This window comes from Pelophylax lessonae (assembly GCF_965119305.1).
Source record: "Pelophylax lessonae genome assembly, chromosome: 2".
Lineage (NCBI taxonomy): Eukaryota > Metazoa > Chordata > Amphibia > Anura > Ranidae > Pelophylax > Pelophylax lessonae.
In genome coordinates, this window is record NC_138769.1 from 411,995,652 (window position 1) to 412,008,481 (window position 12,830).

The following is a 12,830-nucleotide window of genomic DNA, read 5'->3' on the forward strand; positions in this document are numbered from 1 at the left end:
ACTCTAACACTGGATCATCACATATATGGTATCGTGGACCTGCTGTGCTATTGTGCTTCTTGAATGCTAATCTTTCATGTAAAGTGCCATTTTTTTAAGGCTCCCAGCAGTAGCGGTTTACACAGTGCAGATGATAGATTTCTCACAGGGTTGGTTAAACACCTTTGGACTGCCTGCAGTACATTCACTGCAGGTAGATGGCACAGATCATCCCCTCACCGGAGCGGTTCGCTCTCTCCTTACACGCTTGCAGGTAGATGGCACGGCCAGGCTGGATGACATACCTGCACGTCATCCAGCCGGTTCCAAGTTGAGGGCATGCTGTGCGCCGCTCCTGTGTGTTTCTACCTTCCAGAGCTCAAATTAAACTAGAGAATGGGCTGGTGTTTACTGTGGAATTGGGCAAATGATGAATGTGCAAGCAGAGTTACTGTTTGAAAAACAAAAGAATGTGAATCAGCGCTTATGATCCAAGTAAAAAGCTGTTCGCAAAAAAAGTGCAAAATATAGATACACTAAAATATTAAATATACAAAAAAAGTTGCAGCGCTCAAATAGAATAAAGTGCAAACATATTAAAGTGCATCAAATATATCCAGTGTCCCAGTGATGAGTTATAACATACAGTATAACGATTGTTCATTCAAAAGTTCATTAGAAGTGTCCCAGTGCAATGATATATCGTAAAAGTTCACATGTGTAGCTGTGTCCACCACTGTATAAGTGAAATTCAAACTCCCTAAAGCCAAATGCTGTCTATGTTCTAGGACAGCAATAGGGTATTTGACAATAAACCTCATGATCTTTGGAAACCTGGGTTATTGATGACATCTGGCCACAAGGACACCCTCCAGCAGATTTGTCAGCTCAACAAGGGATGTGTTGGAGCTGGAGAGAGTCCAGAGAAGGGCAACTAAACTGATTAGGGGATTGGAGGACCTTAATTATGAAGAGCGTCTGCAATCGCTTAATTTATTCTCCCTGGTGAAGAGACGCCTGAGTGGGGACATGATAGCAATTTATAAATATCTCAATGGGGATCTCGGCATAGAAAAACAGCTATTCAGTCGAAGGGATTGCATGAGGACTCGAGGGCATACAATGCGATTAGAGGAGAAGCGTTTTAACCTCAGGCAACGTGGGGGGTTCTTTACTGTTAGGGCTACAAGATTGTGGAATTCTCTACCACAAGAGGTGGTTTCTGCGGGTAGTATGGTGGCTTTCAAAAGACTCTTAGACGTACATCTCGGGTATCAGAACATTAAGGGCTATGTGAGATGATTACAGCCACACACACCTACACAGGTTGAACTGGATGGACTATTGTCTTTATTCAACCTCACCTACTATGTAACTATGTAACACATCACATGAGAGAGTTCAAATAAAAAGAAGAGGCTCATGGTGTAGTACAAAACTAAAAGTTGAAATTTTAATAAAATGCTGTAACACTGACAACTAGTACAGTGTACATATAATAAGAAACAATAATAGTATAGAAGACTCACATCAAAAGCCACCACTTCATAAATGGAATGATGGCTGGACCTTCGGTATTGAGGTAATTACTGAGAGTTACTGTTTATATCTTGCACCTTTTTATGTAAAAAAAGAAAAAAAATCTATAAAAAGTACACTTGTCAGGTAATAAATTTGTATATTTATCGTGTTTTACTAGGTCTTGGTAATTACAACATCTGCAGTGTTCCTACAAAGTTGTCTGGGGATTTGGCTGGTGTGAATGTTGTCCATTTAGCAACTTATGGAGATTGCTGTCTGGCTGTATCAGAAGAAGGTCAGGTGTACGGCTGGGGAAATTCAGAGTATCTACAATTTGCATCCATCACTGACCTTACACAGGTAAGATACATGTTTTTGCAGGGTTGCATAGTTATAAAAACTTTTAATTTTAGGGATTAAAGTCCTTACAGGAAGTAAATGGTATGTGCACTTTGTAACTGGATAGCTGTTCATAACCTTACAACCTTACAAAGTTTTCTGTAAGGAACGATGCATTTATTGTACTATAAATATTCTGTAAAATCTGTTCAGCATGAGGCATTCATTTATCTTACCGACACCTTTACATCAGTAAAAATAAGCCTGCTTGTATGCACTCTAAATAAAAGCCTTGTTTAATCTGTATATAAATGTCTCTTCAACAAACTCTGGTCAGGGCTCTTTTCTTTTGCATAGATAGGAGCTGTGGCTGCCCCCTTTTTTATTTTGTGGTTGCTGGGGTGAGAGTGTTGATTGCTTATTAGCAGAAACCCTCAAATGGGTTTTAGACTGGAAACCTGCCTGTTCTCTACTTCAGACACATAACGGGAAATCCTTGTCACAAAAGCAGAAAGAACTCTTCAACCACAATAGAAAAACCTCCCTTTCATATTTGTAGTTGAAGGAATGGGATGTCAGACACAATTTCTAGTGGTTTATATAGACTTCTACAGTACATCAAGTCTGATTAGGCTTGTTGTTCTTGGTGAAGGGATTGTCACCGTATGTCAACATCTTTCTGGCACCCTGCTGTGGTCTTCAGTTGTTATTCTTCAGAAGAACTCTGATTTCTGAATTAACTTTTTAGATTATATTTTGTGCTGCACTATTTTTTCTCATAATTCTTCTGTTATATGAATTTCCTTGGCATACAGATTGTGATCTCTACAGTAAATGCATGTAAATAACAAGATATTTATCATGTTTAGTGTTTTAAGGATCATCGGCTTCAGTGCCGTAACTCTTTTATTAGAATGAGGAGAACTGAATAGAGAATGAGATACGTTGTGTAGTTTAAAATGACTTCCCAGAAAAGCTGTTAGTCTCACACAAAGTTCTCAACAGATTTTTGTTTCTTGCACTGAACCTTATGTAGGTCAATGTCCCTCGGCGCCTACCATTTCAGGATGTTGGGAAGGTGAAGCAGGTGGCGTGTGGTGGAACAAGCTGTGCTCTATTAAATGGTAAGTGTAAAGCTTCACTTCTTATCATTTTGATGGGTTATGTTATTTTATTTTTTTATATAAGTTACATTTCATTTAAGGGCATTTTTAAACAAAAATGTTAACTGGAAATGCGTTGTCTGTGTATGGTAATTAGTCTCTTAGAAGCCATGCATACTGTACATTATTTACTCTTTAGAAAACCATCTGGACAGGTTAAGATACTTTTTGTGCTGACATACACTTGGGGGGGGGGGGGGGGGGAATTAGCAAAGAGTGGTGCAAGCTTAATTGTTTCCTATTTTTTACCTGCTGTCAAGAAACCCTGGGACAACTTTGAGTCCGAAATGTCTGGGGCTTGGTGGAAAAAAAAAAAAGACTAAACTGTCAGTAGATATGGAATGCAGGCACCAAGAGTTGTCTGCATGTATTCTCCCATACTGTGCACTGCACCCCCAGGAGCCCTAGAACCCAAAGCTATGATATGTTGCTATCTTGTAGTATGTAAGGTAACCATTAATTATCATGGACTGCTACTGAGGGGTAGAAATATGTTGGCCCCCCTCCCCAAGTTTGACATAGTATTTTTATGATGGAGCTTGCAAGATTCACAGTCCTTAGGGCACCCAGCTAGAATATGTGACAGTATATAGGAGCAACTCTAGGTGTGTCTGCCATTTGTTAAACTCACATTTGCCTCAGTTATAAGCTTTGACTCATACTAGTGACATGAACTTTCTATTTCCTTTTGCCAGATTGAAATGCTTCATACTCCTAAGAGTTTTTGATAGATATGTAAGAGATTGTTTAAAAATATCTGCAATTGTTTGCACAAGAAGGAAATACATAATGCTGAAATCCCTTCAAAAATATAGTTTGTTTGTTAGAGGTAACTGGTGGTGTTAAACATATTTTATTCATATTGCTTCTTCTTTTAGATGATGGCAATGTTTTTGTTTGGGGTTATGGAATACTGGGAAAAGGGCCCACATTTCTGGAGTCAGCTGTCCCTGAGATGATTCCTCCAACACTATTTGGTCAGAGTGACTACAACAAAACCACCAGGGTCTTGAAGATCTTTTCAGGGCTTGGCCATTTTGCTGCTCTAACAGGTAAGTATCACCCGGAAAGGTTTGTAAGAAACGTCTTTCTAGACATTAGAACCTACACCAATCAGCCATAACTTTATGACCACTGACAGGTTAAGTCACATGTGTCAAACACAAGGCCGTGGGCTGAATCCAGCACTCCAAGCCATTTCATGTGGCCCTTGCACTGATCTTGCATCACCTGCACCACCCGCTGCTGTAGTCCCCTCATCTCCACCTCCCACCTCATCTCAGCAGCTGGCAGCAGAGAAGAGGACAGAACTCCTCCGCCAGATCCTGCACTTCTTCATGCAGCCGGTGAGAGGGTTTTCTCCCCCTCCCCCCCTCCTTCTCAGCAGTTGGCAGAAGAGAGGAAACCAGAACTACTCCTACAGATCCTGGGCCTTTCTGTGCGGCCCCATCACCCCCTTGTCTTTGCCTTCCCTAGTCTCCGCATTCAACAGACTCCTGCAGTTGACTCTAGCCCTCTTCTGGTCCTCCTCCAGACCCTGAACTTTTGGCATCCCAGCTCCACCCCCAGCTTCTTCCTGGCAACTGCACAAGTGCTGTGCACCGTGATGTAAGAGATGGTGGAGAACTTCTAATAGTAAGGGGGGCTCCGGACATCTGCTTATAATTGTTATGAGAATAACACAATTCTTTGCCAGTTAAATAGAGGTTTGCACACTGGTATCCCCCACAAGAAACTTTTATTGGACACTGCTCAGACAGAAAATGGCTCTACCATAATGTTTTTCTGAGCAGTCTCCAATAAAGTTTATTGTGGATGATACGAGAGAGAGAGAGAGCTGCATCTGCTGGGAAACCTTGGGTCCTGCCATTCATGTGGATGTTCTTTAACACCTTCTTAAATATTGTTGCTGATCTAGTACGCCCCATCATGTAAACAGTGTTCCCTGATGGCAGTGGCCTTTTCCAGCAAGATAATGCACCCTACCAACTTGCGAAAATGGTTCAAGAATGGTTTGAGGTAAACAATAATGAGTTTGAGGTATTGACTTGGCCTCCAAATTCTCCAGATTTCAATCCAATCAAGCATCAGTGGGATGTGCTGGAAAAACAGGTCTAATATATGCATGCCCCACTTCGCAACTTAAAGGATCTGCTACTGAAAGCTCAGTACCAGCTACCACAGCATGCCTTCAGAGGTCCAGTGGCATGCATGCCTCAGTGGGTCAGGGCCGTTTTGGCAACAAAAGGGGACCTGCTCAATATTAGGTGGGTGGTCAATAAAGTTGTGGCTGATTGGTGTATATTCATGGACCCATACTGAGAGCTTAAAGCTAAATTCCAGCACCCCCCTCCCCACAATCTTCCCCTGGGTAAGCACTGGGTAAATGCTCATTTAATCTAGGTGAGGTTTCAATGCTGAAGGATACTTAATCCTCTTCCCTTGCCTTGCACACCCACAGATAGTGCCAGAATAGCTTCCCTCTCCAGATACTTTTAAGTCCCCGCCATTTGTTTGCACTCCAACTGACCGATCTTCTATGCTCAGACTTTCACACTAGCTTCCAGTAGGGTTTTACAGGGCCATCTCCCAAGCATCTCCTACTAATTTTATGAATAATAAATACAGATAGTTTCTCAACCTTATTTTTGACCTTAATAACCTGACAATATATTGCATGCACTCTTGTTGCAAATGATGTAAGCTAGTGAAATAGTGTTTTTATTTATCTCTAGAAATATAGGATTAAAGAATGGTACTTTAAATCCTAATGAGTTCAGTGTTTTCATCTGATACTGGCAAATTTTATTTTTAATTTATCCACAGGTGTCGGAGAACTTTTTGTTTGGGGTAAAAACTTGAGAGGCTGTTTAGGTATTGGAAGGTTGGAAGATCAGTATTTCCCGTGGCGGGTAAGATAACATAATAGCTTGGTGTCTAGATTTTGTGGCTATCTACAAAGCTATCATAGTTCTTTGATGATTTTCTCTTTCACGGTCTTATGCCATTTTTTTGGTCTTTGTGTACCAAAAAAAAAAAAAAAAACTTTGGACAAAAAGGTAATGCTCTTTGATACCCAATTTCTATTTTATAGATTTTTATTGGCTACCAACTCCATAATACTGGAACCCACAATAAGTGCCCAGCACCACATAGGTAGCATGTAGTACTTTGGATCACCATTTCATGATCTGCCATTAAAAAGGGGGACCTTCAGCCAATCAGTGTAAGAAAAACCTGTCAGAAGTGATTCATGATGATAGCAGAGGAACGAAGCAGCCGACAGAAATGACACTTAGTGCTCTGGATTAGACAAATGCACACTATAGGGGAATATGCGTTGTTCATATTTCATGTCTGAGGTTTACAACCAGCACTAAGAATGTTGTTGGGACTTCTCTTTTGAAGTATTGTTAGCTGTAGTAAACATTTAATGGCAGATCTGTTTGCAGAGCTTCTTTAGGTTGGTTATAGATGGACAGATAACAGAATGTCAGGACAGGTGGTAAATACAGTGCTTTGCGAAAGTATTCGTCCCCCTTGAACTTTTTGACCTTTTGCCACATTTCAGGCTTCAAACATAAAGATATAAAACTGTAATTTTTTGTGAGGAATCAACAAGTGGCACACAATCATGAAGTGGAACGAAATTTATTGGATATTTCAAACTTTTTTAACAAATAAAAAACTGAAAAATTGGGCGTGCAAAATTATTCAGCCTCCTTAAGTTAATACTTTGTAGCGCCACCTTTTGCTGCGATTACAGCTGTAAGTTGCTTGGGGTATGTCTCTATCAGTTTTGCACATCGAGAGACTGAAATTTTTGCCCATTCCTCCTTGCAAAACAGCTCGAGCTCAGTGAGGTTAGATGGAGAGCGTTTGTGAACAGCAGGTTTCAGTTCTTTCCACAGATTCTCGATTGGATTCAGGTCTGGACTTTGACTTGGCCATTCTAACACCTGGATATGTTTATTTGTGAACCATTCCATTGTAGATTTTGCTTTATGTTTTGGATCATTGTCTTGTTGGAAGACAAATCTCCGTCCCAGTCTCAGGTCTTTTGCAGACTCCATCAGGTTTTCTTCCAGAATGGTCCTGTATTTGGCTCCATCCATCTTCCCATCAATTTTAACCATCTTCCCTGTCCCTGCTGAAGAAAAGCAGGCCCAAACCATGATGCTGCCACCACCATGTTTGACAGTGGGGATGGTGTGTTCAGGGTGATGAGCTTGTTGCTTTTACGCCAAACATAACGCTTTGCATTGTTGCCAAAAAGTTCGATTTTGGTTTCATCTGACCAGAGCACCTTCTTCCACATGTTTGGTGTGTCTCCCAGGTGGCTTGTGGCAAACTTTAAATGACACTTTTTTATGAATATCTTTAAGAAATGGCTTTCTTCTTGCCACTCTTCCATAAAGGCCAGATTTGTGCAGTATACGACTGATTGTTGTCCTATGGACAGAGTCTCCCACCTCAGCTGTAGATCTCTGCAGTTCATCCAGAGTGATCATGGGCCTATTGGCTGCATCTCTGATCAGTCTTCTCCTTGTATGAGCTAAAAGTTTAGAGGGACGGCCAGGTCTTCGTAGATTTGCAGTGGTCTGATACTCCTTCCATTTCAATAGTATCGCTTGCACAGTGCTCCTTGGGATGTTTAAAGCTTGGGAAATCTTTTTGTATCCAAATCCACCTTTAAACTTTTCCACAACAGTATCTCGGACCTGCCTGGTGTGTTCCTTGTTCTTCATGATGCTCTCTGCGCTTTAAACGGACCTCTGAGACTATCACAGTGCAGGTGCATTTATACTGAGACTTGATTACACACAGGTGGATTCTATTTATCATCATTAGTCATTTAGGTCAACATTGGATCATTCAGAGATCCTCACTGAACCTCTGGAGAGAGTTTGCTGCACTGAAAGTAAAGGGCCTGAATAATTTTGCACACCCAATTTTTCAGTTTTTTATTTGTTAACAAAGTTTGAAATATCCAATAAATTTCGTTCCACTTCATGATTGTGTCCCACTTGTTGTTGATTTTTCACAAAAAATTACAGTTTTATATCTTTGTTTGAAGCCTGAAATGTGGAAAAAGGTCGCAAAGTTTAAGGGGGCTGAATACTTTCGCAATTCACTGTATCTGTCCATCCTCTCATTACTTTCATAAGTATCCTTTGCAATCCTCATTAACATCTATGCCTGCGAGGGGGAAAAAAACTAAAAAAAAAAAAAACATATGTAGTACATCTCTGCAATACATGCACATTTTCCTTTTATTCCTTTAAAAATGCTGCAAGTACAGAAAAATAGCATTTGATCTGCTAGAGTGGGCAACACAGCCCCTGCTGCTGAACCTGCTGCTACCCCTGCTGCTGAACCTGCTGCTACCCCTGCTGCTGAACCTGCCGCTACCCCTGCTGCTGCACTGAAATTCCAACCTGTTGTTAGCCCTGCCTGAGTTCTCTCCTTCTGCACTACAGAACACCCCACCGTTATGCTAGAGAGATGGAGGGGGGGGTGTTGTTATGTAATCTAGCAGGGAAAACTCTGGCTGGGAACACTGCTTGAGAGGACAGTGGAGCAGAGTGGATGTCAGTTCAATTAGGAAATCAGGGGTTTACTGCATTTGTGGTAAGAAAGATCCAACATGTATTTTGTGTACTGGCAGTATTTATAATGAGACAAATATCATGTGCATGTATTACAGAGATGTATGTCTACATATTTTTAATAAAGTTGCCCAGACATAGTAGTGACAATGACGCATACACGGTACTCAGTATGACCAGCTAAAGTTCAAAATCTAAAATGAACATGTATGCAAAGACATATAAACAATCCCAGATTTACAGAATATGTCATTTAAAATATAATTTTAAAGTAAGGATAATTTAGTGAAAATATGCTAACTGGAATTTTGGACAAAGTGTTAACATAATTTTATTTTTTTGCAGTACATTTTTGCCAAACTGAATGTGACTTGTTAGGTAAAATGTAAAGGTCATTAGTTATAGGGTAAGGTTAGTGAACTCCATTTGGTTAGGGTTTCAGAGTACAATTTTAGGACTGATAACTTTTAGGATGAATTGGGCTAATGCATGCATTACTGCAATGTAACATTGTGATGCATTGTGCAACGTGGTGCATTCTGTTGAAAGAATCCTGCAAGTCCATTCCTATGTATTGAGCACTCGTTCAAGATAAATGGGCTGCCTTAATGCTATGCATGTTAAAGTGGTTCTAAAGGCTCATTGTTTTTTTACCTTCATTGGCTCTTGCTGCTGTCATAGCCAGTGAGCTAATGAGGTGAGAGAGGGCTGGGCCAAGCCACGGTTCTGTGTGTGAATGGACACGCAGAGCAGCGGCTCGGAAGCGAGCCTGCATAGGTGCCCCTATAAAAAGCTGCTTGCTCTGGGTGCACTTGACAGGAGGGAGAAGCCAGGAGCGCCAGCAGGGCCACCGAGAAGAGGAGGATCACTGCTGCTCTGTGCAAAACCATTGCACAGACTAGGTAAGTATGACATTTTTAATATAAAAAATCTAACCACAATCTATTGGCCACCCATTATTGCAGGCAAAATGGCTAACTATCAAAGCTTAGTAATGGAAAAGAAAAGTTGAGAAAAAGATACCTACCTCAAGGATCTCAAAACTAACAAGAATGCCCTCCATATACAGCCCTTTATATCCTGCATTACTACTACCATTGTATACGTTTTTCAAATATGGAGTTTAGATTTAGACACTGATGATTTTTTTTCAATCGTTGCTTTTCATTTAATGCAAACTGCTAATTAGTACTGACTTAGAGCTTTGTTTGTTTCTCTGTAGGTTACTGTTCCTGGAGAAGTGGTGGACATCGCCTGTGGTGTAGACCACATGATAGCACTTGTGAAATCTATTGCCTGAATGTGGGGGGGGAGCGTTTACAGGACAGTTTGTTATTTATTGTTCTACATGAAAGAAATAAGAGGGAGCTCGATCCCTACCCTTAGGAAGTGCACTTTCCTGTGACAAAGCTGTATGTGCTTCTCTGTGTATTATGAATGACCTCACTTTTTATAAATAAAATTACTTTTTGTTAGAAGTATGCTTCACCGGTCACAAATATTCTGTAACAACCAAACGTGTTTTTAGGTAATTTCCTAAAATGTGTGTGTGTGTATACATATAGGAGGATTCTTAAAAAAAAAAAACGCCATTTTTTTTTAAAAACTGTATTAAATATATATATATATATATATACACACTATATTACCAAAAGTATTGGGATGCCAGCCTTTACACATGAACACTGCACATGGACTTTTTCCCCCACAAGGTTTAGGAGTGTGTCTATGGGAATGTTTGACCATTTTTCCAGAAGTGCATTTGTGAGGTCAGGCACTGAGTTTGGACGGGAAGGCCTGGCTCACAATCTCCACGCTAATTCATCCCAAAGGTGTTCTGTCGGGTTGAAGTCAGGACTCTGTGCAGGCCAGTCAAGTTCTCCCACCCCAAACTTGCTCATCCAAGTCTTTATGGACCTTGCTTTGCACTGGCCAAAATCATTTGGTGGAGCGGGGATTATGGTGTGGGGTTGTTTTTCAGGGGTTGGCCTTGGCCTCTTAGTTCCAGTGAAGGGAACTCTTAAAGGGTATGTAACCCTAAACCATTGCCTTGCTGCCAGCCCCTCTTATTTAAAGAGGAAGTAAAGTAAAAAAAAAAAGAGAAAAAAAAAGCCCTGTAAAGAGAAAGGCATAATGAGCTAGTATGCATCGCATACTAGCTCATTATGTAGTACTTACCTTAAAACGAAGCCCCCGCCGTGCCGCCACCTCAGCGACAGGACGGCGACATGTCCTGCCGTCCCGCTTCCGGGTTCGAGTCCTCCGGCCATCTGATTGGCCGGAGGCGCGATTACATCACTCCCGCGCATGCGCGCTGGAGCCGCCGTTCACGGCATTGAGCTCTGAAGGAACGGCACGGGTGGCCGTTCCCTCAGAGCGCCTGCGCCGATGACGTCATCGGCAGTTTGCGCTGTAAATATCTCCTAAACGGTGCAAGTTTGGGAGATATTTATAGCACCTATAGGTAAGCCTTAATATAGGCTTACCTATAGGTAAAAGTTATACAAGAGGGTTTACAACCTCTCTAATCTCCTATCCTGCATTGTATTACTGTTTGTAAGGAAAGATGCCTCTAAATACCTTTTTGAGAAGTGTCTTTAGGTCTGCCACATTATTCCTGGCCGCTCTGATAACACAATCCAGGGCTACAGCAGGAGGAGCTGAGCTCTCCCTCTGATGTCAGCCGGGAGTCAAGCTGGCCACTCGGCTCCTCCTGCTGTAGCCCTGGATTGTGTTATCAGAGCTGCCAGGAGTCACGTGACAGACCTAAAGACACTTCTCGAAAAGGTATTTGGAGGCATTGTTTCTTACAAGCAGTTAAACAATACAGGATAGGAGCTTAAAAGAGAGGGGCTGGTAGTGACATTTGATTGGTTTATTATCAGCAGTGGGACGGGACCGGGGCTGGAGACACAGGCAGGGAGGGAAATGGGAAGGGGGGAGAGCAGACAGAGCTACAGATGACAGTGGCTGACCATGGTGGTGAGGGCTCATTAGCCATGATTATCATGGTGAGCACAGAGAGGGGGGACACAGGAAGTGTCAGGATCAGCCAGGTTTTTTACAGTTTCCAGAAGGGCAGGTTAGACAGCACAAGCACTGTGCTGTTTAACCTGCTATAAGGGAACAGGATCTCTATTTATTTTTAGGGTAATAAACACTTTACAGCGTCAGCATACCAAGATATTTTGGACAATTTCATGCTTCAAACTTTGTTACAACATGACTCTGCACCAGTTCACAAAGCAAGGTCCATAAAGTTATGGATAAGTGAGTTTGGGGTGGAGGAACTTGACTGGCCTGAGTCCTGACCTCAACCCGATAGAACACCTTCGGGATGAATTGGAGCATAGAGTGTGAGCCCGGCCATTTTCGTCCACATCAGTGCCTGACCTCACAAATGCACTTCTGGAAGAATGGTCAAACATTCCCATAGACACACTCCTAAACCTTGTGGACAGCCTTCCCAGAGAGGTGAAGCTCTTATAGCTGCAAAGGGTGGGCCAACTCAATATTGAACCCTACAGACTAAGACTGGGATGCCATTAAAGTTCATGTGCGTGTAAAGGCAAGCATCCCAATACTTTTGGTAAAATAGTGTATAAAGAATTCCTTCAACTATGAGATATAGAAAGTATTTTGTTCAAGTCGTGTAACTCCTCTAGGGTTGTGACTGACTGATAGGTAAATTTAATGGTGGTTACAGAGCCCTTAGTACCACATTCATTTTTTTTTTTTTTTTCTACCATTGATTTTGCTGTGACAAACACAATTCACTCACAATTGTTGAGTGAAGGGTGGCCACGCAGGCTTTAGATGTGTAGATATTCTACACTGAATAACAAAAGTATGACATCTACTAGTTCTGGAATCCACCATGATATTGAAACCGAAATTTCATTTGCTTATATTTTGCTTTCCCCGGTTCCCCACTCACCAACATGCCTATTAAAATTTTAAATAAAACCTAGCCACACGGCTATCACGAACTTGTATCAAGTGCGCCTCTCCCAATGATTACCGCTGGACGGTACAGTAGTGAGAGATGCACATCTGTTTTACCAGATGCCATGCTTTTAAATACATTTGTTGATGTAAGCGCAGTTATGTAGGGGGGTGATGTTTGAGTGAAGTTAAAATAACAGAGTTACGTTATGGGTCTGTCCCCTTTTTCCATGATTCCTTTTCAAACAGTCTGTGTTAGAGTGAGAGCCTGAGC

At 41.6% G+C, this 12,830-nt stretch overlaps 1 protein-coding gene across 2 annotated transcripts in view; it reads left to right on the top strand.

Annotated features, from left to right (window-relative positions):
• RCC1L (RCC1 like) overlaps positions 1-9,920 on the top strand; it is a 30,202-nt gene extending 20,282 nt beyond the window's left edge. For both annotated transcript variants that reach the window (XM_082245213.1, XM_082245214.1), the window contains exons 8-12: positions 1,679-1,860; positions 2,876-2,963; positions 3,881-4,054; positions 5,829-5,914; positions 9,834-9,920. In XM_082245213.1, the coding sequence (XP_082101339.1) occupies positions 1,679-1,860; positions 2,876-2,963; positions 3,881-4,054; positions 5,829-5,914; positions 9,834-9,911 (608 nt within the window). In that variant the 3' untranslated portion in view covers positions 9,912-9,920. The remainder of the gene's footprint in view (positions 1-1,678; positions 1,861-2,875; positions 2,964-3,880; positions 4,055-5,828; positions 5,915-9,833) is intronic.
• The last annotated feature ends 2,910 nt before the right edge of the window (positions 9,921-12,830 follow it).